Source organism: Anguilla rostrata, chromosome 17 (assembly GCF_018555375.3).
Source record: "Anguilla rostrata isolate EN2019 chromosome 17, ASM1855537v3, whole genome shotgun sequence".
Classification (NCBI taxonomy): Eukaryota; Metazoa; Chordata; class Actinopteri; order Anguilliformes; family Anguillidae; genus Anguilla; species Anguilla rostrata.
This window is the reverse complement of record NC_057949.1, coordinates 28024142-28051729: the sequence shown is the minus strand read 5'-3', so window position 1 is coordinate 28051729 and position 27588 is coordinate 28024142. Positions and strand designations below refer to the sequence as shown.

The 27588-nt window shown below is 48.8% G+C and overlaps 1 protein-coding gene across 6 annotated transcripts in view; it reads left to right on the top strand.

The window, feature by feature from the left end:
* The first annotated feature begins 546 nt into the window (after positions 1–546).
* Positions 547–27588, top strand: part of LOC135243226 (SRC kinase signaling inhibitor 1-like) — a 139808-nt gene continuing 112766 nt past the window's right edge. For 3 of the 6 annotated variants that reach the window (XM_064314893.1, XM_064314895.1, XM_064314894.1), the window contains exons 1-2: positions 548–996; positions 1582–1675. In XM_064314893.1, the coding sequence (XP_064170963.1) occupies positions 1612–1675 (64 nt within the window). In that variant the 5' untranslated portion in view covers positions 548–996; positions 1582–1611. Of the gene's footprint in view, positions 997–1581; positions 1676–27588 lie in introns of all 6 variants that reach the window. The other 3 variants (XM_064314891.1, XM_064314892.1, XM_064314897.1) reach the window with 2 other exon arrangements.

Genomic DNA, 27588 nt, shown 5'->3' with positions numbered 1-27588 from the left:
TGTATCGTACCGAGGTCATCGCGACCTTGAGAGGCAAATGCCCTGTTGTCTGTATAGGCCTACAGGACGAGAGGCTCTCGTTGGTCCAAACTGAACTGGGGTTAAATGGAAAATGATTCCATTAAAATCTCATTATAAAATGAGAAGAACTATTTGCCAGGATTTGTGCATTTCAGTATTTTAAAAAGAATTCACAAAAGACTTATTTTCACAAAATGCATGTTCGGTTTCAGAATTTGCAAGCTATTAGGTTTTTTTGAACCATGTTTTGGTCGAGTCTACATGCAATATAAACAACACAATAATAATAATAATAATAATAATAATAATAATAATAATAATCGTCATTCGCGTCATCATTATCACAGTCATGATTCATACATGGGACTGGAGGAAAAACTAAATTATAGTGGAGATTTTAACTTTATAGTACTTGTATAAATGATTTGCAATAGCAGTTGTTAGAGGGCTCGATCAAGGGTATCTCAGTCACGTGCATGAGTTAATTTATTTCCCTTGGGCCCCTGCGACAAACAAAGTTGCAAACGCGTTCTCTATTGACTTCAGTTTAGCTCTAATAGATTAAGCAAACAATGTGTCATCAAAAATGCAGCTACACGGAAAAGACCGGCGTGCGTTGTATTGTCTTTCGAAGTTGATATCAGTGTTTTTGGGAGGCTTGAAAATGCACGCGCTTGAGAGACGCTGAAGAGACATTTAACCTCGACACGCCTTGCAACAAAACCGAAGCAAATTGTCCCGCGTTATGTGGAAAAAACAAAAAACAAATTGCAATTCAAAACAGTTTAACAAATATTTGAAGCCTGTAAGTAAAGAAAGGCTTGCTTGTCTGGTATTTCGGAAGTGTTTGTTTGAGTCTCCGTTTACGTAAACCCGACCACGGACAAAAATAAGAATACTGCTCAGAAACAAACATTCCAAAACATGGAGATCAAATGCACAGCCGCTCCATGCTGTGCTGTTACAGACTGGAAGGTGAGTAACTACCAATATTATACACTGAGCCACAGTTTTACCCTGCCGGTCGTAGGCTATTTATCTCAGATAGTAATCAAATAGTTTTACCCCTGTATTGTTTGTCAACCGTATACAATGGTATTGCGTTTCGGAAATGTTACAATACAACATGGAGTTTGCGTGTGTGTGCCCCATGCGATGGAATTGAAACTGAAATTATGAGACATCTTTGACTGAACAGGTGATTTTTATCATCCAAAGACCGTTTAGCTCCCTACGGGCACGTTTAGCACAGCACTTTTGAGTCGATTTTAAGGTTTTATTGTGTATTTTTAAAACGCTAAATGGCAGTGGTGGAAAGTCCAGGGGTCAGAAAGTAGAAGTCCTGCCATGAGTTTCTTCCACCCATGAACTCAGCCAGCTGATTTCACTAATTAGTTCTCCCCTCCTGGTTGAAGAATTGTGCTAATCAGCAAATCCAGGTGGTTGGAACAAAATACTGGGGAGGACTTTTACTTTCTGAACCTGGATTTTCCACCTCTGCTAAATGGTTTGGTAACTCTTTACACCCCTGACCTAATTTTCCCCCCATTCTGCTTCCAGGTCACGTAGGCCTTCTGACCAGATGCTTTTATGCTGTCCCACGGGCTGGAGTTGAAGCGGAATGGCGATCGTGCCTGTGCTGTTGCTGCTATAGGTATGGCTCTTCTATTGACTTTTTAAAATCGCGGTTGAGATATCGTTTCTCCTTGGCCTTTAAACCCAGACGAGATCGTCTTCATCAGCGTGTATTGTCTTGTAATGTTTGCGTAATGTGCGGTTATCCCTTGTATTTCTAAACGATGTATATCCAGGTAGCATAATGGTGACTTATTTCCATGCGCAGCCTCAGTGGGATGCGATCAAGCCTTTCTGAACCTGTGCGCATAGTTTTGTTCTTTCTGCAGTCCTAAATCTCTTAATCTCAAGTGGAGGCATTTAGTCCAGCAACACGGTGGTCATTGTGAGTCAGAAAACGTGTGCAACTTTTATTTATTATTATTAATTTATTTCAACCCAGTAATGTGTCATATCACATTGCTGCTTTTAGCCATGCAGTGTTTTTGTAGGACATGAATAAAGTTGTGATGGATTTACTGCCTTCAGGCTGGTGCTTCACTCTGGATGAGCCTCGCCCTGCACATGGAAGTGCTTTTTTAAATGTCCGTTCGTTTATACAAAGCTTTCCCCCCCATAAATTGTAAAGTGTTTTGTGGTGGGTGAAGACATCCCTTATTCAGTTTGATGGCAGGGATGAGCAATTTAGGTTTTTTTGTTTTGTTTTGTTTTCTTGGAGGGGTTGGGAGGTGGGGGGAGTATAAACCAAGCTGATTTATAGGTATTTTAGGTTTCTTTGTCTTGATGTAAATGTGACGGTGTCACGCTGCAGTGCAAGCCTTTGCAGAGTGGGAGGACCTGGCTGAAGTTTCGTCCCGTGTGATTGGCTCGTGGGTTTCAGATTACGTCCGTACGGCTCGCCGGTTTCAGACGCGAAGGCCGGTTGAGTGACTCACAGGGGCCTCAAACCTTTTAGGGTGTGAGGTCACACATACGTGATTGGAATGTTCTTACCTGAGCATTCTAATGCTGACGATGATGTAACAATCACTACCGGTGGCTGAAAGCCAACGGAGTTATAGAACACTGACTTAGAACTTTGAAGAAGAAAAAAAAAAAAAAGAACATTCCAAAGAACCTGCTCTTCAAAGGGTTAAACTGATCACGCTATGGACTGTGGAGCTGCGTGCTCCCTATCTTTATCCACCAATGAGAAGTCTCCATAATCACTCCTTAATGTCTCCACGGTTAATGAATCACTGTTGTGCGGCTCTTAACTTAGCTGAGGGAGAATGCATTAGTTTTTTTTATAGTGTTCAGATAAAGGCCTGAGTGCTTTGGCTCTGAGTTGTCGCTAGATTTGGGGCTTGTGTTGTCAGGCCACTTAAGAGCCGAAGAATGTTTAATGGGAGGAACAGGGACGGCGTGCCCATCCAAAATGGTTTCAGCTTCAATACTGCATCACTTTCGCGACTTATTCCAACGCGTTAGCAGCGCTGTGTGTGAATAAATACAAGGTTAGTACGGCAGTGATGTTGCTTTACTTGTAGAAACCTGAGACACTCTCCACCAATCACAGAGGATGTTTGTGACAATCAGTAGATCGATGCTTGCAGTGATTGGTGGATACATTCTAGTTATCCTTCCGCAGTCTCTGTGAGGAATTGCCAGGACACAGCCAGACAGTACCCACCAATCACCATCGTCGTTGCTGTATTGGTCTTTACTGACGTGATATGTGATTGGTGGAGCTCCGTTCATTTTTGCGCAAGTGAGATGACATCATGGCCGTCTTATTCCTGTTTTACTGTCTCTGATACGGTATAACTTTTTGTAACATTTGGTGTCACTCTGGAATGTGTATCAGTAAGAAAAAAAAGAAAAAAATTTTTTTTAGCTTCAGCTAATTTCCAACTGCGATCCTTTCCCTGGAACTGTCTCCCTGGGATGCTCCTGGGTACAGACTAACAGGTGGGTTACCGTGGGGACCAAATGCCGGGGGCGTGGCCAGATCCAGGCCTCCTGGGGCACGTGACCCAGAAATATTTGTCTGCGCCCCAGTAAAATGACCGCGAGCAATCATACGTATTTGCACTGCGTCTAAATAGCCGTGGAAAATTTTCTGCCCATTATGTTCTCCTTGTGTAGATTAGACTCTCCTGAATAGTGAAGGGTATTGCAGTCACACCAAATAAAGATGCTGTTGATCTTGGTGTGGATTTGGACTTGATTCCCGGGGATGTGTGTGCTGTGCCCCAGTTCAGCTTTAAGTGTGGCCCCGCCTCTGCCAAACACCGGCCGTTTCGTTTGAAAACTGGGGCATCTTTCTAAAAAAAAAAATTTTGTTATTTTTTTATTCGATAAGCCAGGGCAGCAGGTGGGGATGTTGAGAAGTCGCAGTGCCCATAAATTATTTATGGAGTTTCTCGTTAATATCTCTTCCTCTCTCCCTCCATCCCCTTCTCTCTCTCTCTCTCTCTCTCTCTCTCTCTCTCTCTCTCTCTCTCTCTCTCTCTCTCTCTCTCTCTCTCTCTCTCTCTCTCTCTCTCTCTCTCTCTCTCTCTCTCTCTCTCTCTCTCTCTCTCTCTCTCTCTCTCTCTCTCTGGGTGGTTTTCCCTCTCTCCCGGTTCGTCTCGGTCCGCTGGCTCTGCTTCCTGTCTGCTCTGCGAGCCGCGCCTGTCCGTCGATTTTATTTTCCCGCGTCTCTCCGTGTCCTTCATGCGACCTTGACGGGCCCCGGGGCCACACACGGGGGGGGCGGGGGGGGGGCAGCGGTGTGGCGCTCGCGGGCAAACGCAGTCGGGGGTAAAAAAAAAAAACTCAAAAGCTGTTCTGAAAGCGGACCGAACGGACAGCGGTAATCCTCTTCGGCGGTGTCAAGGTGACCCCTGGGTAATACTGCTGTCTTCTGGGATACGTGAACTCTCCTGTTCCCTGGTCCAGTGTGGTGTTGCACACTTAAGGTGTCAAGGCTCTATTTATAAAAAAAAAATAAAATAAAAAAAAAAACACTTCTGTTCGTGTGTGTGTCTTTTTAAAGTCGCCGTGATTCTCCATCTGCTGCTACTGCTGTCTGTGCTGCAGCTTATGATATTTAACTGGCAGTCTATTCAAAAAAATTATTTAAAAAATTTTATTTTTAAAGATGTTTTTGAATCTTGCGCTGCACGGCGGGGTTGCGGTGTTTACGATGAAGCCTCTGCTGCTTCTGTCTCTCGCTGCCTCTCCTGGGACCATCCCCCCCCCCCCACTCTGCTGAGCCTTTGTACTGTACTTCAAACACAGAGAGGAAGCGCAGGTTTGTGCTGCGCTGAATAAGGCACCAGAACCTGCCCTCCTTATCGTGCTCGTTACCTGATTTAAAAACGCACGCGTTTTAACCAGCAAGCGTGTCGACAACCGAACCTGGGCAGGTGGACATTCTCTGACCACTGATTTCAGCCCCGTTCAAACTCTCATTGGTTTCTCTGTTCCTCTCTCCCTGTGCTATTACAACAATTAGAGAGGGGAAAAAACGGCACATTAGCTTAAATACAGGCTATTTGCTGGTCATTAAGGGTCCTGTGTTTACTGCGTTTGTTTTCGCACACCCTGCGTGTTTAAGCTGTCCATTAGCACAGAGGCCTGCCCTGTGCTGTGTGTGCTGTGCTCCCATTCACCTTCTCTGTGCACTCCTCTCCATCACCGTGAGCGCTTACCATCTCCCGCTATCCGCCCAGCCACGCGGAACCACAAGCCGAAGAGAGGCACGTACTAAGAGGAGAGAGGAAGGGGAGAGGGGAGAGAGCGGAGAGGAGGAGAGGAGGAGAGGAGGAGAGAGAGAGAGGGAGAGCGAGGGAGAGAGGGAGAGGGAGAGGGAGAGGGAGAGAGAGAGGGAGAGCGAGGGAGAGCGAAGGAGAGGGGGAGAGAGAGAGAGGGAGAGAGAGAGCGAGGGAGAGCAAAGGAGAGGGAGAGAGAGACAGCGAAAGAGAGAGAGATAGGGAGAGAAAAGGAGAGAGGGAACGAGAGCGTGAGAGCACATTAATCTGTCATGAGCAGAGCCCTTTCATTCACACACCTGCCCGTGCCGCGTGCGTGTGCCCTGATCCGGCACGCCGAACTCCCGCCGCTAGCCAAAGAGCACCGCGCTAGCCGCCGGCGCTAAGCCCCCTCGCCGCCCGCCCGCCAGCCAGCCAGAGAGCGAGCGAGACATCAGCCGGGAACGGCGAGAGAGAGCGCGGCGGAAAGCAAAACACACGAGAGAGAGAGAGAGAGAGAGAGAGAAAAAACTGAGAGGAAGAGAAGAAGACGGAGAACAAGCAAGGGAGGAGGACAGCGCGAAGAGAGAGAGAGAGACACACACACAAAACCGCTCGCTGTGCGAGGAGGAGGAGGAGGAGGAGGGAACGCCAGAGAGCGAGAGCGGGAGACTGAAGCAGAGGCTGAGAGAGAGAGAGGGAGAGAAAGAGGAAGAGAGAGCGGCGGAGGAGAGGAAAGAAGAGGAAGAGGAATAACGATATTGTTCCGGCGCTCCCCGAGGCACAATGGGAAATGCACCGTCCCAAGGCATGTGACCGCTCTCCCCATGCATACTGTTGTAGCAGGTATCTCTCTGATCCGCGTGCTTCCAACTGCTGCCTGGCGGTGATCTGATGGGGGGGGTGGGGGTGGCGGGGCGGTGAGGTGGAGGGGTGTGTCGGAGTGGTGGGGGTTGCTTGACGTGTCGTTTTTTTCTGTGTCTGATGGTCGCGCTCCTTGTGAAGAGCCCTGTCTGAGAAGCAGAGAGAGAAGCGTGCCGTGTTTTGTAGGGAAGCGGAGAGAGAGAAACGGGTGTGGGTAATGTGGGGGGGGGGGGGGGGTGGTGGCTGGGCAGGTGTGTTGGAGATTGGAGGGGGGGGGTGGCTGGGCAGGTGTGTTGGAGATTGGGGGGGGGGGGGCGGATAGGCAGGGGGGTGTGTGGACAGGACATTGGATACAGGTTGCACAGGTGAGGTTGTGCTTGCAACCGGAGATGTACAGTATGTGTGGGGGAAAACCCAAGCATTGTGCCTGAATGTTAGAGTGATTGTTGTGTGTGTGTGCGTGTGTGCGTGTGTGGTGGTGTGTGCGTGCGTGTTTGTAGGTATTAGTTTATGTGTGTGTGTTTGTGTGTGTGCGCGTGAGTATTAGTGTGTGTGTGTGTGTTTGTGAATATTTGTGTGTGTGTGTGTTGTTAGTGTGTGTATGTGTTTGTGAATGTGTGTGTGTGTGTGAGTATTAGTGTGTTTGTGGGGGGGGGAGAACAGCATCAGCACCATCTTTCACCACATGGGAAATCACGAAAGAGTGACAGAGAGAGAGAGAGAGAGAGAGAGAGAGAGACAGAAAGTGCTCTGGCAGGAGGATACGACAGCATGCCTTGCTGATAAAGCCCGTGTGTGTCTGGGAGCGTGAGCATGCGATAGACAGATATGGGAGAGGAGGGAAGGAGGAGGTGGGGAGAGGTTGGAGGAGGTGGGGAGGGGAAGGAGGAGGTGGGGAGAGGTTGGAGCGCGGGGAGAGCCCCGGTGTTGGAGAGGGGAGCTCTCCTTTGTGTGCTCAGCTGTGGGGGTCTCTCAGAGAGAGAGAGGGAGAGGGAGGGAGAGAGAGAGCGAGCAGGAGAGAGGGAGCGAGCAGGAGAGAGGGAGAGGAGGGAGCAAGTGAGAGAGAGAGAGAGAGGTAAGGCACACTGGTGCGTTTCAACACCAAGGTGTACGCTCCGGGAAGAGGAGGAGAGAGAGAATGAGTGAGTGAGTGAGGGAGGGAGAGAGAGAGAGGTAATTGTGTGGAGAGGACATGACACTGGGGAGGGAACATTAGAGGAGAAGCAGGGGAAGAAACAAGCTTCACATGGAGAGAGAGAGAGATGGAGGAGAGAGGAGGGAGAGGAGAGGGGAGTGAGAGGGAGGAGAGGGAGCAAGAGAGAGATGAGGGAGAGGAGTGGGAGAGGGGAGAGGATGGGAGTGAGGAGAGAAGAGAGAGAGAGTGGGGAGGAAGATGCTGGAAGAGGGGAGAGATGGGGAAGGAGGGGTGGGAGGAGGATGGGGGCATCACTGAAGTTGTGCTGGAGGAAGGAGGGGTGGAGAGAGAGAGAGAGATGGGGGAGTGAAGTAGTGCTGGAGAGAGAGGGGGAGAGGAGAGGTGAAGAGAAGGAGGGGGGATGGGAGAAGTGGCTGAGAGAGATAGAGGGGGGAGAGGAGAGAGAGGAGTGAATAGTGTGAGAGAGAGAATGGGAAGGAGGTGGAGAGAGAGAGGGGGAGGCTGTGTGGCGGGTGGAGAGCAGGAGGTTTCCTGGAGGGAGGAGGAGCCGTGGTCCTCCTGAGACGGTCCGCAGGAGCCTGTCAGATTCAGAGCTGCAGGGAGGGAGCCGCTGTGGAGCGTGGAGAGAGAGGAAGAGGAGGGGGAGGAGAGAGAGAGGAGGATGAGGAGGAGGAGGAGGGCTGGCGGGTGGGCGGCCGGCCGGCATGTGAGTGTGTGAGGGAAGAGGGAGACTCTGCCGGCTGTTGTTGGGTGGATTCCCTCTCTCTCTCTCTTTCTCTGACACTCTCTCCATCTCTATCTTTCCCCCACTCTGTCTCTTCCCCCTTGTCTTTTTATTTTTCCCTTTTTTTCTCTCCCTTTCTTTTTCCCTCTCTCTCACCATCTCTCTCACACTCCATCTCTCTCTCTCGCACCTGTCAGTACCGGGCAGTGTGGCTGCTGTGATGAAGTATACCCTGGCGACAGAATGGGGTGGGGGTGTGGTGGGGTGGGGTGGGGGGTTTAGTTTGGGGGGGTTGGAGGAACAGGCTGCTGCTTTGACAGAGGGAGAGTGTTTGTGGGGAATCGGCACGGAGATGGGCGACAGCAAGGTGAGACTGAAAGCAGGCAGCGGAGGTCTGGAGGGCGTGTTCCGGAAACGGAAGCGAGCCGGGAACAGCGTGGAAGGAAGAAAAAAAAAGAAAAATAAAGAAATAAATAAATAAAACTTGTGCTCAGCCGTGCGGTGCGAGCTTGGAAGCATTGCCATGGCGACTGGCCGTTAGAATCATTAACCAGGCGAACCGGGCTGAGATGCTCTCTGTTGAGCATCCGGTGTCGCTGAATAAAAAGCGACTTTTGCCGGCTCGGATAGCGGGAGGAAACGGCGCTCGTTTCTAACCGCGTTAGCGCAGAATGGATGATTCCGCTCGCGCGCACGCGACGCCCTTTCCTGCAGCCCCTTCGCCGGCCCGGTCTGAGGGGGATCAGGCCTCTGTGCTGCTGCATGAGTGGCCTGGTCTTCCTGAAGCGAAAAGCCCTCGTTCCAAGGGCAATTTCACCTTATCTTTTGATGAGGAAAAACGGATTAACTGACAGTCTTTTTTTTTGGCGGGGGGGGGGGACTCGTAATTGCCTCCCATTGAAGTTTTTTTTTTTTCCTTTCCCATTTGGGAGAGGAGCGATACAGTTCCCAGAGGGAAGGGAGATGGATATGACGGGATTCTTGGCAGAGCATTTTACCCATGATTCTCGTATGCCTGTAAATTGGGGGGGGGATTGTCAGGTTTGCTTAGTTAACCTCCCAACACCCAAGTGATCAGGCCACTCTCCAGTTTTAAAGATTTAGTGAATGACGATATTCATACATACAACACCCCCCCCAACCTCCATCCATCCCTCCATCCCTCCATCCCTCCATCCATTATTTATACTAATTTATTCCTGGTCAGTGTTGTGGGGAGTGCTGGGCAAGAGGCAGGAAAACACCCTGGACAGGTCACCAGTCCATCGCAGGGTCCACACACCATTCACTCACACACTCATACCTATGGGCAATTTAGAGTCTTCCAATTAGGCTAACCTGCATGAGGAAACCCATGCGGACACAAGGATAACATGCATGCTCCACCCAGAAAGGCCCAGGCTGGGATTCAAACCAAGGACCTTCTTGCTGTGAGGCGACAGTGCCCCCCCCCCCCATCCCCTCATAAGACCCCTGATAAGGGTTTAAGGATCAGCTGTGTCGGCCCCCCGGCCTGGGACCCGCTCCTGTCGAGAGGTTGAGGTGTGACCGTGGTGACACCACGGGATGCGTCGTGGTTGCTGGGATACGAACGGCCGACCTCGACGCGTCCCTGAGCCCTGTGTGCGCGCGGTCGCGACGCCTTGCGCCACCGGCGGGACCTGATCTGGGCGCCGCTGTGGCAGGAAGGCAGCGGGCTCGTGAGCTCAATGTTATGGGTTTGATTCCTAGGAAAGGACGCTGCCGTCGTACCCTTGAGCAGAAAGGTACCGCGGTACGTTTCCAGCCGGATAAATGGACACCGTGTTAAAATGCTAAGTGTGTTGGGCCCTTTCTAGCAGATCGGCTGCTAAATGGCTGTTATGTAATGCAACTGCCATTCAGCGCAGACAGAAACGCGCGGACAGAACATGAACACGGCGTTGTGTCCGAGTAGCCCGTAGCACCGCGGAAATCCCGATCGAAGTTCCGCCGCTGCGGTGTGAGTTACCGAGAGCGGCGGCGGCGGCGGCTTCTTGGCCGAGGCGCCTGTCGGATCTCCCCGGAGTAATCTCCCTCTCAGCAACAGCAGCCCAGCAGAGCAATCCAGCGTTAATCTCAAACCCCGAACCCTAACCCTGCACCATCTCAGAACCCCCGTATCTCCGATGGCGGGGCGAGGGTGGGGTGGCGGAGTGGGGGGGCCGGGGGGGGCGGGGTCGGCGGGGTCGTGCTGTCAGTGATGCACGTTAAACGCAGTCTCGGGATTGGATCGAGCCCTCTGCCGGATTAGCCTGAGTTTGAGTCCATCTCGGGTAGCGTCACTGGCTATAAACTGCATCGCCGGGGGGACCGGAATAAGAGCTTTAATTATCACACCTGTCTGCTGAGTTTTCTCAATTAATAATTCAGACCGCGGGCTTGTAATTCAGGGAAATGGACACGGATCTCGCAGTGTGTTTTTTCGGACTGTAATCTGAACCAGCTGGGAGATGGAGGGGTAGGGACACGGCGCTGAATCTGGTCCAGTGAAATCTCTTCTCAGAGGGACTTCAGATCTCACTGTGTTCCCCCTAACAATGCTGTGAACCCAAAAGACCTTGGGGGTGGTGGGCGGTTAACAGCCAATAAATAAGTTTTATTGAGAACTTAACTGTGGGTGTATGTGAGAGATTAATGGTAATGGTTTTGTATTTATTGATTGTGTATTTGTGTGTGTTTGTGGGTGTGTATGTATGTGTTAGTGTGTACGTGTTTGTGTGTTCGTATGTTTGTGTGTACGTGATTGCGTGTGATTATGTGTGTGCGTGTGTTTGTGTGTTTGTGTTTGCGTGCGTGTGCGCGTGTGCGTGAGAGAGAAGATTCATTCTGGCTCACAGCTGATTCAGAGTCCAAGATTACAGATTGAAGACCGGTGCGCTGTGATTGGCTGGTGGTGACGGAATGATGCATGCCGGTGCGCTGTGATTGGCTGGTGGTGATGGAATGATGCATGCCGGTGGGCTGCAGGGCATCGAGACTTTTTTTGGGCTGATTGACCCCGCCGGGGGGCGGGCCGGCGCTGTCCCGGCACAGCGGCTGCGTGGAGACGGGGTTAACAAAGCCAAGGTGAGGCCCGTTGCACTCTGGGACACGTCTGAGAGTGAAATGAACTCTCCTTTGTTTTTATAGCCGTGTCGCGGGGTGCTGTAAAGTATTGAATGTGATATGACATCTTGCCGAGGCGCCTCTGCAGTGCTGTTTAAAAGTTAATGACGGGTTGGGATTCCGCTCACTGTCCTTTATACCCGGTGAAATAAGCTGCCCGCCGGTGATGGTTTAATTCGCTGCAAGTCAGCGACTGGGGGCCGCTCAGCCCCCCCCCCCCCCCAACGTCGGTGAGCCAATTGGAAACGCAGCATTTTCAGAGGCGAACCAATCAGAAAGCAGCGTGTCCTCCGAGGCAGACCAATCAGACGGACTCAATTTACATAACGGTACTTTTACATTGCAGCCGCTTAGCATATGCCCTTATCCGTAGCAACATGCAGCAGTGGAGAACGTCGGTGTTGCCCTCAGGAATACAAAAATGCAGTATCACCAAGAACGCACAGAGGACCATTTGTAATCGATAAGTGTACTATTAGCCTAACAAACAAGAATCTGTGCTGTAACAAATTAAAGTACCTCTTGGCAGAACCTGTCTTTACACACCTATGGCTCCAGCACCCAGATAGCCACCCTTGTAATGTTATGCCTGAAAGCCTTGGCTTTGCCTTTTCAGAAGTTGCCCTGCATTTTGCTGGAGAAAAGCTGGCACTTCTCTCTTTTTGTTGCAGGGAAATGGCTCTTGAAAAATCAATTGGTGGAACGTTGGTCTATTTAGCAAGGATTTTCTGCCTCCTCCAAAGGCTGACTTACTGCCCCCTGTGCAACTAAATATTCAGGGAGCAGCGGCAAAATACCTGAGTTCTTTGTTTCTGTCTCGGTATTGCATTTTTAAAAATATGTTGTCTATGTGGGCTGACATTTCTAAGTCATAGTTATGAGGTTGATCAATGTGTTTTGTGGGTGCTTTATGGCTGTGTGTGTATGTGTATGTCCGTTTCTGGGCCTGGATTGGTGTGTGTGTGTTTGTGTGCGCGTTTGCATGTGCGTGCATTTGCGTGTGTGTGCGCGTGTGTGAGTGTGTCTCTCCTACAGATACTTCCTGTAGCCTGTGCTTCCAGTAAATGCCTGTGGGGTTGCCAGAGTGTCCTGGTCCCAGGGGGACTGGCTGCCCTCGGCCTTTCAGTGAACATGAGCTCTGATTTAATTCCTCTCTTTTTTCAGTTGGTTATGTTGAACCAGTCCCACTGCGCTGATGTCACAGAATGAGTGGTGTGCATCAAGAAGCCGAGTGCTTTTGTAGTGATGCATGATGGGGGTTTGCTGGTTACATTTTAAAGGCGAGGGATCTTTATGGGGATCCTTCTCTTTGAGGAAGTGCAGCTCTGCTAGGAGACTACTTCTACAAATGAGCCCAGCTCCTGGATGAGACCTGGCTCTTTGAGGAGGCTCAGCCCTGTGACTAGGCCTAGGTCTTTGAGGATGCTCAGCTCTACGAGGATGCCTAGCTCTGTGATGGGGCCTAGTTCTTTGACGAGCCTTAGCTCTGTGATGAGGCCCAGCTCTTTGAGGAGCCTTAGCTCTGCGATGAGGCCTAGCTCTTTGAGGAGGCTCAGCTCTGCGATGAGGCCTAGCTCTGCAGTGAGGCCTAGCTCTGCGATGAGGCTCAGCTCTGCGATGAAGCCCAGCTCTTTGAGGAGCCCTAGCTCTGCAGTGAGGCCTAGCTCTGCGATGAGGCCCAGCTGTTTGAGGAGGCAGTCTAGCTGTCAGCGGGCTGTATTCACCATGTACAACTTATGTACTCATAAGATACACATCACAACCTGCATCTCGCCACGACAGCCTTCCCAACTCTCTCTGGGTAGGAGCATCTGGCAGATGTAACAGTAATACATGGCACGTGATGTGGATGCTGATACCGTGCTGTTGTGCTAATGATTGATCTCGCTGCCCTATCACACCCCCCCCCGCTACTGTGAGTGCTTTGCAAGCCTGATGGGGTGAGGGTGTTCTGCAGTCCTAAGTGATTCATGGGTGTGCTGGTCCTCAAGCGATTGGTGGTTCTGCGGTCTCAAATTTGATTGGGTGTTCTCGCTGGTCCTCAAGCTATTGGGTGTTCTGCCGGGTCCTCAAGCTGATTGGGTGGTTCTGCGGTCCTCAAAGCTGATTGGGTGGTTCTGCCGGGTCCTCAAAAGTGATTGGGTGGTTCTGCCGGGTCCTCAAAGCTGATTGGGTGGTTCTGCCGGGTCCTCAAAGCTGATTGGGTGGTTCTGCCGGGTCCTCAAAAGTGATTGGGTGGTTCTGCCGGGTCCTCAAAAGTGATTGGGTGGTTCTGCCGGGTCCTTTAAGGTGACGGGATGTTTCTGCCGGGTTGCCCCCCCCCCCCCTCTTTTGATTACCCCTGACGTTAATGCCCAGCGTTGGGGGGTGGGGGTCAGTGGAGCCAAACAAGAGCTGCGGGGAACCGCAATCTGGCCTGCTGTTCGCAGTAATCAGTGTGCTGATTGGTTTCTGACTGTTGCCATAGAAACGGCATGGTGCTAGAACGTGTGGCGGGGTGGCGGGGGGGGGGGAGGGGGGCTAGTAATGGTGGGGCATTGTTGCTTTCGTTCTTTAATTTTCTCTCCCAGCTGGCAATTTTCTTACCGTCTCTGTTCATTTTCCTCTGACAGATTGAATGTGGGAACGGGAGCGGGTCACTAACGGGGGGGTGGGGGGGGACGGGGGGGACGGGGGGGGATGACCTGCTGCTAATGAAATCCTTAAATCTGTGATCCTCAGTCCTTCGGCTAATTCTTCACACATTAACATGTTCGGCTTTGGAAGAGGAAACTTCTAAATGGGTTCCCATTACTTAATACTCAGTAGGAGCTGCACAACACCGTTATCAGGGACATATCATCACGCCTCCACAACTCAAAGTACAGCCAAAATCTTTTTTTGCATTTTTATCAGGTAATTTGCTTCCTTCCAACTAATTTGCTGCCAAGCTGCGTTCAGTGTTGTTATCTCTTCCGGGAGTAGCTGTGAAAACAGAACCTTCTGGAACTCCTTAAAATAATCCGCCGGGCGGTTTTTTTTCCCCCATCATGCTTTTGCCCTGGAGGAAGTGCTCAGACACGACTTGTGGTGGTGGAGAGAACCTGTTAAATGAGACCGTTTTAAAGTAACCTAGTTGAGAGAGAGAGAGAGAGAGAGAGAGAGAGAGAGAGAGAGAGAGAGGGGGAAAGAGAGAGGGAGCCACGCTGAAGTGGCGGGAGTCGGAAAGGTCAAAGGGCGGGAGGTGAAGAGAGGCGGGCTGCTGCGGTAATAACTGCCAAACTCCCGCGTGCGTCTCCCCCCAGGGCAGCGCTCGGCTGGGCCCCCAGCCCCCCCACACACAGTGCTCCCCCCAGGGCAGCGTTCCGGCTGGGCCCCCAGCCCCCGAACACACAGCTCTCCCCCCAGGGCAGCGCTCCGGCTGGGCCCCCAGCCCCCGAACACACAGCTCTCCCCCCAGGGCAGCGCTCCGGCTGGGCCCCCAGCCCCCCGAACACACAGCGCTCCCCCCTCGGGTACGGGGGCGGGGGGTGGGGGGGGTGGTAAAGCTAACCAACCTACTACTAACTCAACCACTAGAGTCTTTGCTAAGCACCTTGATTAGCAGAATCAGGATCAGGTGTGTGCACCCACACTGGCCCTTTCTGGATGAGACTAGGGAACCCTGGCTCTGTGACATAAAAAGCACCTCATTAAGAAAAAATCTGGTCTGTTCAAAGCGGGATTGTCTTGAGCTATACAGTTCCACGGAAAAGTGGCGGCATCTGGAAGACGATTTATCATCATTGTTGATATCAGCTCTGACATAACTACCTTGTTAGCTGTTTGAAAGATAAATAAAACCTGCTCTGTACACCTGCTCTAAAACCAGCTGTTTTTTTTTTTGTTTTTTTTGAGAACCGGTGTTGTCAATGTTGCATTTAAAGAGAAATGAATTAGTGAATGAACCAGTCGGTTAGATACCAAGCTATATTGCAAGGCAAAAAGAAAAAAAAATCAAGTGGAGAGCTCTGTATCGATTGTGACAAAACGGGACTGATAGCTGACACCCAATGCAGTTACCTAGCAACCTGCTGAACCTTATACGCGCAACCGTAAACAGGGGCTTCCCCACTGCTTCCTTGTTATAGCCCTTGTGATGCGTCGGCACGTTAAGCCAACCAGTTGGGTGCGGTTTACTCAGGTGTGCGCGTGTCGATCCAACACGTTTTCCTGCTGGAAAGGGTTTATGTAGCATTGTACGACGCGGTGCTGTAAACGTCAACTGCCAGGAAGTAACGGTGCGCAAGAATCCGGAGAGGACAAGAACTAGAACTAGCAATTATCTTGAAGCCATTTTTACCGGTTTTTCTTTTTTTTAATGGGTGGTGCACTTTTTCCTACGGCTCACTTAGCCGCGGCTATTGTGCTATCCACTTCATTTTGTTTAATAGGATTTCATTGCTTTTATGTCATTCCCATTAATTCATTTGTACCACGGCCAGAAGATTGGAATAAATGCGCATAATTGTAATGTAGCAGTTTTATTGTTAGGTTTCTATGGTGAAACCTTAGAATGCTTTTTACTACTGTTAAAGGGATACAGTTCACTTTATCTGGTTTATAGAAATAATTAAAATTTTTGTTAATGTTTTGGAATTTCGGATGTGCAGGGAAGTTTCTGAGGCCCTGCTGGCTCCTCCTCCCTACCACAGCAGCCACTGGCACAGTCCACACTCCACTTCAGACCGGGGGGCACTTCAGTCCTCTGAAGACTTTTGCTATCTGGGTATGCCACCCCAGGAGTTCCTCATGGACCCAATTTTGTAAAATATTCATCATATTCATCAGCTATACTTATGCATGTTAAATATGTATGAAGGGCCAAACGTATAGCTGGGATGAATATTTTTAAAAAATTGGGTCCATAAGGGACTCCTGGTGTGGCATAGTATCTCAGCTATACTTGTGCGTGTTGAATATGTATGTAGGGCCAAAGTGTGTGTTTCACTGTCCTCCAGGTAACACTTTTAAAATTAAAATCTCCATCATTTTGGCCAGGCTACTGAATCCTATGTGCTTTTATGAGAGCTTTTTCTACCTGCAACAATCACACACCATCCTTCTGTAAATAAGCCCCTGCCAATGGTTCAGTTCACACCTTCACATGCTTTTCCACTCTTTGTAATATTAACTGTAGAAGAGTAGGGTTTTATGGAATGTTTTTTCAGCATTCTAAAAGTCAGTGTTCTAGAACTCCGCTGCTTTCAGTCGCTAGTAGTGATTGTTTCATCAGCATTAGAATGTTCAATTAAGAATATTCTAATCACATATTTGTGATCTTACACCTTAAAAACAGTGAAGGAACTTCAAGGAGAAAATAAAACTAACTTCCTCGCTTCATTTTTTAAAGTGTTTAATTAGTGTTTATTTTAATAGTGCTCAATTGATCCCTTGTTGTCGGTTAGAGATTGAATGAAACAGGTCCCTCTAGATCAGGAGTGTCCCTTTCTTATCCTATAAGGGCCAGTGTGGATGCCACTTTTTGTTTTAGTCCAGCACTAGGACACCTGATATTAGTCATCAAGGACTCGATTAAAGACTATGTTTAGTAAATTATTCTGTAAATTACTCTTCCCCACACAGGGTATATTCTCCTACAATTGCTTCCAAAAAAAACAAGCATAAAACTGTTGTATTGGTGTTAAAAGCTTCATGTCATTATTGCCAGTTGTGAATATTTAAACCATGCGTTGCTTTTGTCGAAGGACGCAGGAGAGCACGGCATGCATGGGTTTAAATGTACAGGACACGTGCAGCTTTTTTAAAAGGACTAGATATTTTTTTTCCTCCTGTTGATCTGCAGTAGCCCCCTTGGGCTGTCTGCCCTGGCTCAGAATGAATTCCAGGCCCTTTAAGAATAAATCAATGTTTAATATTTTGTGCATCGACGGCTTTTAAAAGCTGAGCGCGTCAGTCGGGTCGATGCGACTGTCCCAGGCCAGCGGCGTGTTCCTACCTGCTGGCGTAGATTTTTTTTTTTTAAACGGTCTCTCCTCTCCTCTCTCTGTTTTTATAACTGCTCCTCAAGTCCTTCTGGGATGGAAGTGATGCGTGTGTGTGAGAGAGAAATATTGACTTTATTTTTAATATCCGGGCCTCGTCCTCCTGCAGCGCCGCGAGGTTGAAGGCCGGCGTTGTCCTCCAGTGGGGCCGACCGCCCGGCTCACAAACAACGGAGCGTTCGACGAAGAGCGTTCTGGAACTTTCCGGCTGGATTTCCGTTGGCTCGTGGGACCGCGTCGTGACGAGAAGCGCTCTCCAGATATTTTTTGTGCTGCGGCTACCGCTCCAAAAAGTGTTCTAGCGAGGTCAGGAGAGAACGTTTACGCGCGCACACACACCTCTCTCTTGGCAACGTTTAGTCGTGAGATAAATAGAATTTTAGAGGAGAGTTTTTGCTCCTCGCAGTGAAATTAATATGGATGACCATGCACATTAAAAAAAGAAAATATTCATAATCACTTAAAAGTAGCATTCAGGCGATATCCAAAAAACTAAAAAAAAAAAAAAGTGCTGGGAATATTTACCCTAAGCTTGTAGGATATAAGGATTACTCATCTGATCTCTCTCACCGTAATGACCCCTTTGGTGTTATATCTGTTTAATCTTTTTCAGTTTTCTATCATTTTGATTGCTTATAATCTCTTTACCTTGATAGTCCCAAAAAGATAAAGAGGACCGCTTTGGAATTTGACCTTATCTGTGATTGGCGTATTTAATTAAAGTCTGAATATGGTTCATTAGAACTTCTGTGATCACAAATTTTACTCAGAAAATGGTGCGAAAAAATGAGTAAAAAAAAGTAATGCTTTGTTTACGCTTCAATGCTGTGGAATAATTGGCACCAAAGTAAATGGGAGGGCTAAACAGCACTTAGAAATCTCTTTTTAAGTGGGTTAGGCGTGAGGGCGTTGCTCTTCTCTTACTGTACGGACTGCAACGCGGTTGAGAAGCATCCTGAGAAAAGCCAATAGAGAGAGAGGTCAAACCGAAGAGCGCCGTGTCCAAGACGCGTCAGGACGAGCTGTTCTTCGAACAGAAACTCTTAGAAGAAAACATGTACTCATCAGACAGTAGCCGACATCGATCGGCTGTCGGGTATGATTTATGAGGAAGGGCGGCCGGGTCCTCAAACAGAAGAAAACGCGAGCGGTCGAATATTGTGATGTGTTTATACGCGCGTGATGTCACTGCCCTAGCTCTTCAGCAGCTCGGAGGAAGGGGACGTCACTGTATAATTTAAAAAATAGTATATTTCGGTATAGAATTATCATTCCGGGTGCTCATTGGCGAGGACAATGAGCACCCGGGGCGAGGACGGAGTGTAGCACAGTGGGTAAGGAACTGTGCTTGTAACCGGAAGGTCGCAGGTTCGATTCCCGGGTAGGACACTGCCGTTGTACCCATGAGCAAGGTACTTAACCGAAATTGCTTCGGTATATATCCAGCTGTATAAATGGATACAATGTAAAAAATGCCGTGTAAAAGTTGTGTAAGTCGCTCTGGATAAGAGCGTCTGCTAAATGCCTGTAATGTAATATAATGACACAGGTGTCACACTCCAGTCTTGGGGGGCCGCAGTGTCTGCTGGTTTTTGGGGGTGTTCTTGGTACCTGTAGAGCGACATAGGGGGTTTTTTTGTTGTTGTACCTGTACAATGACAAATAAAGTTGAGTTTAGTTGGAATCTGAATTTGAACTTGTGTGAAGTTAGCGCTGTAGTCTTATGGTTACTAGGAGGAATGGGGGGGGGGGGGGGGATGGGATTGGCGTGAGTGGGGCATGCTGGGATTGATTGAGAAGTGGTACAGCTCTGTGGGAGCGGCAGTGTGTGATTTATACCCTCGTCATGGTGTCCTGTGTGTGTGTGTGTGTGTTTGTGTGTGTTTTTGCGTTGGGTGTGTTTGTGAGTGCCTGTCTTTGGATGTGTGTGTGCACGCATGCACGTGTGTCTGTTTTCGGGTGTATGAGTGTATGTATGTGTGTGTCTGGCTGGGTATGTGCGTGTGTGTGCATGCGTGCGTGTTTTGGTTGTTTCTTGCCTCCTGACCGCGTCTCCCTGTCTTTGTGTGTGAGAGACGCACACAGCACATCTGGATCGTGCACACAGCACATCTGGCTCGTGCGCACGCTCTCTAGACTGGGTCAGAATAATTTCAGTGGGAAGGAGCAGGACTGAGCCGGTGAAAATCACACCAGACCAGCATGCCTTCCTCCCGCCCCGCCCCCCCTGTCACAATGGCATCATTCTGTCAGACTGGGGAGGAACAGAGTCTGTCCTCCCACATCCCACAATCCTCCTGCTCCTGAGAGCCTGTCAGAGCCTGGTCAGGTGTGTGTTGAGCGAGAGAGAGAGAGAGGGGGAGGGAGAGGGAGAGAGAGAGAGAGATGGGGAGGGAGAGGGAGAGATGGGGAGGGAGAGGCAGAGAGAGATGGAGAGGGAGAGAGAGACGGGGAGGGAGATGGAGAGCGTGAGAGAGTGAGAGTGTGTGTGAAAGACTTGCTTCCTTTTTATGCTAAAATATTTTATGAATATTTCACAAATACGTTTTTTTGACCTGTTCTTTTGTTAAGGATAGAGAAGGGAGAGAGAGAGAGCAAGGGTGGGAACATGACAGAGAAGGGAGGGAGGTTTTCTAGCGTGTTCTTTCTGATTGGCGAGAGTCAGTCCCTTTATTCCTGCTGTGTGACCTTCCTCAAGTACGCCGCTGCGATTTCGGTGATTTGGGGGTGCGGGCAGGTTCCCCTCTGCCTCGGGAAGGAGCGACTCTCCCACAGAGTAACAGAGAGGAACACGGTCCCTCGCTTTCCCAAACCTCCACCCTTTACATCACACCCTCAGGGTGAGCAGCGGTGGTGTTCACACGGTCCAGCCCACTCCTGACCTGCAGGTGAACAGGACTACCCCACGTCCGTTTCGTTAAATAGCTGCTCCCTGCCGGTTTTACCCGTCCATGGAGATCTGAGTCTGAGTATACATTTCCTCTGCTGTTTTTGTGGAGATGCTCGTGAATTTCGTTATGATTTTTTTTTTGTTTTGTTTTTGGCGGATGTTGGGAAGGTGTAGGTGGGCAGGGGGTCTGTCGGTGTCTGATTAATAGGTCTCCATTTTAATCGAGGGCTTCATAACAGTTATTTCATTGGGTGAAGTTGACAGGCCATTTGCTGATGTTAATGCGTAATGATGTCGGTGTTGCTTTGTTCAGTGTATTCAGTTCAGTAGATTTTAATATAAGAATATTGATATTTAAAATGGCAACCAGCCCCTGCCTTATTGCTTAATTTTTTGGGGTGATTTTATTTTCGTAAGGAGTTAGAGTTAATAATGGATTTTTTATGTTAATGTATTTTCCATTATAAGCCACTCATCGTTCCGTACATGCAGAGTCAAATTAATTCCAAAGTAATTTGACGAAGCTGTCTTCACAGTGAATAAATAGGTCTGTACGTGAGAGAGAGCAAACTTAATTAAAAAAAGGGCGAATAAGTTAAGATTTTGAAAATACGTGTTTTAAAAGTTTTATTAATGTGGCACTTTGAAATGAAAACTAAAAAAAAACTCAAAGTTGAAAAATAATACTAAAACAAACTAATCTTTCTCCAATATTACAGTAAAAAAAACAACATTAGAGACAAGTTAAGTGCATTAGAACTGGAGGGAAAAAAATGTATTGCATCAGAGTATTGCGGAAGAGGAAGAATAAAATATCCCCAAAATTACTTGGAAATACCTGGAAGAGTTTAGCGGACATTGTGAGGTTATACAAGAGAACTTTGAAAGTTGAAACTTCATTTATGAAAAGTTGAACTATGGGAAGCTATTTATGAACCGTTAACAAGTATTTTGTATTTTGTTTGCAGTCTCAGATCACCGAAACAGGGTAATATGAGATGATTCTGATGCTCTAAACTACAGCCATGTACTTTAACTTTCATCTCATGTAAAAAAAAAACAGAGTTTCATCCCTGGAAAAAAGCTTTGTGTCATTGTGTAGACTAGGTCAAAGTAATACCATTAGTGTCTTCAAAGTGATATTTGATTGTTAGCCGAATTTAACAAGATAGCAAGCCCCACTTTGCTCCGTGACCACTGCGAACGGCCGGCTAATTAAGAGTGTTTGTTTTCCCAATTTAAATAAAATGTTTTGAAGATGCGCCCTAATTGGCTTCCGTTTTCTGAAATTTAATTGCATGTTAGAATGTTTGCATTTGGGAAACTCTGTTGTTTTTACTAAAATAGGACATGTTTATTATATGATACCATTTTACCCAACTACTGCATATTCCAATCACACTGTGAAAATGTAAATGAGAGCAAGTCATTTGGACAGTCCAATATTCAATTTGCATCCCTCCTACGATATACTACGATACGTTTACATCGTAGTAGAAGGTTTGTTTTAATCTTCAGCTGTAACTAACTCCATTATAAGAATGAGACATATGTTCTTCTCTTTCTTTTTGAAAGTTTTGCCGATGAGCAATGCTTAGACTGCCTCTTCAAGTTTGGCTCAACACCATCTTTCGCACATAGTCAGATGACCACACTGCCACCCTCTGGAGAGACACATTCAGCGCACCCCAAAAACTCCCAAAATAAGCAGCATTATCTACATGTAGGTTTTTAGCAGACACACAGAGTGGCTTAATTTAGAGACTATCGATTTATACAGGTGGTGTGACTCATGTTATACAGCTTCCTCAAGGGGTAAAATGGCAGTTCCCCTCAAGGGTATGACTGTAGTGCCCCATTTAGGATTCAAACTTGCAACCTCTAATTTACAAGCTCAGGTCCCCCACCATTGCACTACACTGCTGCCCCAATGTTTTAGGTGATGACCACTTTGGGATTTGATTGGAGGAATGTGCACGTATTCGCAGCCGATGGTGAGATGAGTCACCAGGTCCAGTAGACGTATGTGGGGGGGGGAAGCTGTGTGCCCCTCCACCCCCCCCCCCCTCCCCCCCACTGCCCTGTCACCTCGCCCCCCACTGTGATACTGACCCGGGCCCCTGAGCTCGCAAAACCCTGAAATATTCATAACGGCTGAAATTATTGATGCCCCCCCCCCCCCCCCCGCTGCTGGAACGTTTAATGTTTCATGTTTTTCATTACGCGCTCTGTTCCTTATGGGTGAAATCGCCATGGCGACGCCGCTTCGCACATCACGCACCTCCTGATGGAGCTATTCTTAGCATCCGCTAAAGTTGCCTCCTTATAGATCTCGCCTTATTGCCTGTAACCTTTTCACTTTCATTTACAGCGGCGAGAGTAATAAGCTAAAAAAAAAATGGCGGTATGACAGAACTGTGGTGTGTAGCCAGTGTGAACTGCCTGGGGTCTCTGGCGAAGCAGATTGTAGAGAGCTGATCGTATTGTCTCCTACCGTTTTAATAAAAGAAGCTGATCCACTTCTATCCCAGTGTGCCCTCTGGCCTAAAGTCTAGCGTGACTCACGGCATCACCCTCTATAGCAGCAGACCTGGTGTGGACTCTGATGAGAAGCGGCCTACCTTTTTTTAAATTATAGCCCATTTGGGCGCCGCTTTGGTGAGGGCGAGAGGCGCTAGCGGCGGCGCTAACGAGCTCCCTGGGTCTCTCAGCGGGGCGAACTTCGCTCTCGAGCGGAGCGTTCGACTCCCCGAAATCCCTCCTGATTGGACGGTCGGTTGGTGCCCGCAGCCATGTCAGAATGTGGCGGTGTGGAACCGCCCCCCCCCCTCCCCCCCCCCCCCGGCCTGGCGATGTGGATGGGAGCCGTATGCTATGGGGTAGCCGGTTCTTTCCTGTCAGCTCAGTGTTTGCTGTGATAGACTTCTCCAGAAGTGCAACGGGTGCAGAGCAGGTCCGTGCTCTTTGCCAGGCGAAGGAGGTGGAGTCTGAGGTAAAGGTGGGGGGCCAGGTAATGGTGAAGTCTCAGGTTAAGGCGGACTCAGGTAAAGGTGAAGTCTCAGGTGAAGGTGGACTCAGGTAAAGGTGGAGAATCAGGTAAAGGTGGGGTGCCAAGTAATGGTGAAGTCTCAGGTTAAGGTGGACTCGGGTAATAGTGGAGTCTCTGGTAAAGGTTGAGTGATATGGGCGTGGTTCTGGGCTGTGTAACACATTTCTGTTTAAAAACATGAACCAGATTCTCCATGTAAACCACTGGAAAGTGTCTCATCTAGTACAGTCTGAGCTATTCCACTGAGCCGGCCTGTGGAGGATGGGCTCCCCCTCTGTAGCCAGGTTCCTCCTGAGATCTCTTCTCTTTGGGGGGGTGTTTCTCAGCACTGAGTGTTTTTCTTCCCACTGGGGGATTTTTTTTTTTTGCAATTGATTTCTTTTTGGGAGTTAAAACCTGTTTATTTTGCCCAGTTTCCTTTTGGTATTTCCACTGTAAAGTGTCTTTGCGATAGTGTCTCTGTAAAACGCATAATGCGAATTAAGTTAAATTGAGCTGAATTGAAAGCCTGTGAGGACATCTTCAGTTAAGTGTGAAAGACGCGAGTGCGAGATTGGCCCTCGGCCCGTGAGTCTAGGGCAGGGCTACTCGACCCTGTTCCTGGAGATCTACCGCCCTGCAGGTTTTCACTCCAACCCTAACAAAGCACACCTCATTCAACAGCTAGAGATCAGCATTGAGCTGCTAATTACTGTAATCAGGTGTGCCACGTTACGGTTGAGATGAAAACCTACAGGACGGTAGATCTCTAGCTGTTGAGTGAGGTGTGCTTTGTTAGGGTTGAAGTGAAGACCTACAGGATGGTAGATCTCTAGCTGTTGAATGAGGTTAGCTTTGTTAGGGTTGGAGTGAAAACCTACAGGATGGTAGAGCTCCAGGTTGGGCGGACCTGGTCTACGGTGTTGAGGTCTGTGGAGGAAAGGGCTGATGGGACAGGGAGGGTGAGGGTGAAAGGTCGAGCTCTCGCACCCACCAAAAAAACTGGTGAGGTGCAGCACTTTGAGGCACGGTGTTCAGCGTACCCTAAGAGCTCAAACACCTCCCTGGAACCCACTGAACACCCAATTTAAATTCCTGAAGCTTTGCAGTCAGTAAGTGGCCAGGATTTGATCACGAATTCACCAAAAAAAAAATTGCACTGTTAAGTGTTTTCTTTGCATTAATAAAGAGAGAATAGGCTAAGCCTGAGGGCCCTGCTAGAGACTCTCAAGCGTAGCGGGCGTAGCAAAAAAAAATCTAAATTGAGGTCGTGTGCTCTTTTTTATTAACTCCGAATTTACAGAGCCACTGTTTTCACACCCCGGTGCCTTCATCAGGGATGTGTTGTTCTCACACACAGTTAGCTGGACTTTAACCCTTTAAGGTGTGAGGTCACGAATATGCGATTGGAACGTTCTCAACTCAGCATTCTGAAGCTGATGTCACAATCAGTGCCGGTAGCTGAATGCGGTGGAGTTCTAGAACAGCGACATTCCGAAGGAACCTGACGTTCAAAGGGGCTGAGGACAAATTTTTTGATTGCGCTCGGTGCCCCCCTTGGTTTTTTCGTTCTCACCCCGACGTAGCTTTTTTTTGGTGAGGTGGCGAGCGGCGCTGATTGGGCGTACGGCAGCGATGAAAGCGGAGAGCAGCGGCCCCTCTTGCGTGAGCCGCTGTCGCCAGGGTAACCGCGGGAATGGCGGGAAACAGGCACTTGGGGGCGGGGCTGTTCTCCCGGCTTTTCCGCGGCGCTGGATAATGCGCCAGCGGTCCCGCGGGAATGCCAAGCCATTAACCGCACAGGAAGTTCGAAGCGCGCTTCTGGAAGCCCGCGGAAAAAAAGGGGATATCTGACGCGGCGTACGTGTCTGATTTGCCGCCGGAAACAAACACCTGAGCCATTCGGCAGAAATACGACAGTCAGACGGGAACGATGAAAGTGGGGCGGGGCGATTTCTCATCGTCAGAAATATTGGCTGCGGATGAAGCGCGGACCGGGCGTCCCCTTACGGAAATGGAACGAGCCGCAATGCTGCAGACGATACATACAGACCCATCATCAGTCCTTGGGGGGCGGGGGGGGGGATTTGTTATTTGTATATTTTTGGTAATCCGTTATTGTATTTGTCCAGCAGCGACTCGGAGGTGTCAAATAAATCGATGATTGGCCGGGCAGGGTGTTGATTGCAATCATCGATCTGGTGGAGGGGGGGGGATAACGATTCTGTATGAAAATGATCTATTCCTGGGGGGGGGGGGGGGGGGGGGGGGGCGAAGGAAGTGATGTATTTTTCAAATCTTGCAATTCCTGGAAAAAGTGATCATTTTTTATACTTTAATACCATTTAAGTATTTCCTTCATGATGTATTCCGTTTCACTGCGTTGCAGTTGATCTAGTTTCTGTCTGTTTTTTTTTGCCTTCTGTAGTCCTTTCTCTGAGACTTTATTTCAAAGACATCTTTCAAATGTATATTTGCATTTTCAAATAAATTAGCCGGCAGAGGGATTACTGAAAAGATGTTACGACTGTAGTTGAATTTGAAATGTTGCCGGTCACTGGCTGCTTAGCTTTCAGGCGCCTGGGGTGTGAATAATAGAGAGAAAAAAAAAAGCGATTGAAGTGGAGATTCTGTGAGTGTGGAACTGAGCTTCCTGGAGCCGACTGTACGAGCAGGACCCAGCGAACGGCTCTCTGTGGAGGCCAAAGAACGGAGAGAGAGGGAGAGAGAGGGAGAGAAAGAGGGAGACAGGGAGGGAGAGAGAGAGAGGAAGTGGCATCGGCCTTCCAGAGGCTTCACAACCCACCCCTCCTCCTTTCCCTCTTTCCCTCCCTCCCTCACCCATCTCCCAGGCTCCTGGCTCGGGTGGTTTGACAGTAGCATTGAAAGCGGAATTGATTTTTTGTTTTGTTCCTGGCACGTTTGAAGCGCAAGGCCGACGGACGAGAGACTTCGGTCCTGCCCTCTGCTTCCTGCTGTCTTCCGCCTTTCTGCTTTTTTAGTTTCCTCTGCCTTTGTTTTCTCCATTTTCACAGTCCACCCTTCCCCCCTTTCCCCTAACTGTCCGCCATTTCACCAGTCTTTATATTTTCATTTAATATCTCGCGTACCTGCAAGCTATGGAAGCTGCTGCTTCTGAGTCCCGGACAGAGTGTTTTCAGTGCTGGTAATGTTTCTGTGTGTGTGTGTGTGTGTGTGTGTGTAACGCATCCTGTGTGCAGGACTAATTACCTTCTTAATACCCGTGAAGGTGTGAGGTCACATGTATGTGATTAGAATGTTATTAACAAAATGAAAGGGAAGAAATGGAGTTCTAGAACACTACCAGAAACTTTCCGATAAAGCCTACTCTTCAAAGGGCTTAAGAATGAAGAAGTTTTCTTTTCTGTGCTATTAATGCTGCAGTTCCTGACTGTCTTCCTTTGAGAATAAGAGAGGAGGCCTGTCTCCTGAAGCCGTGTGTACTGTAGCTATGAAGGTATTTTCCTGTGACAAACATATGGCTCATCTACCATTTGTAGTGCTACGGGGATGCCATTTTTTTTCACTAAATCATCTCCGAATCCAGGCTGTAGATGCAAGGGTTTACTTTTTCCTGCTTCCTTATTGGCGTGTGCACCATTTCGAGCCATGATTGGTGGACTGGCTCTCCCTCATAGGGCATTGATTTGTTTCTCTTGATTTTTCTCTTGCAGATCCCAGGGTAAATTGGCTTTAATGTTGTTTGCAAGTCAGGGATAAATAGGCATGGGGCATTTTCGTAAAGGCAACCCCTGTTTGTGTTTTGAGCTTTAACCTCATTCATTAGTGTTGTCGTGCTGCGTGCTAATGTGCTAACGTGCGTGCTGTCATCATCCTTCATCATGCCATCATCATCTATGAGACTTGGCAGGCGTGCAGTAGGACTAACCTTTCTTCATCTGAAATCCCCCCTAAAATGAACACCCTGTAGCCAAGGACAACCGCGCTCAATGCTCTGGTTAAAGAGTGACAGAACCTCCCAAGAGGCTGTAGTTCAGTGGCTGTCCAGCACTCTAGCGCATGCAAGCATGTCTGATTCATGATGTCATAAAATCGTGGGTCTTCGTAGGACAGGAAGTATAACTGAACAAATCACTACGTATTGATTTATCTGATAGTCTTACTGCAAATGTGACTAAAGCATTCTTAAAAGGGAAAATATTTAATATTTTGCTAAGGAGCCTTCCGTGATCATTTCACGGACCTCCTGCGGTCCCCCCCCCCCTCCCCGAGGTTGGAACCTCCCCCAGTTGACCCCCCTCTTCCATGGACGGTGGAGCGCCTCTCCCCCATTTTGCAGTTCGCGGCTGAGCCTGGGAGGCTTGGTTTGAGCCCGGTGGTGTTCGTGGGAAGGCCCTCCCGTCACGGCGTTAATCGCCTTCGTCTGAGCCCCCTCTTCCGCGCTCAGCCCCCCCCCCCCAAAAAACAGGCTTTGTGTCGCACG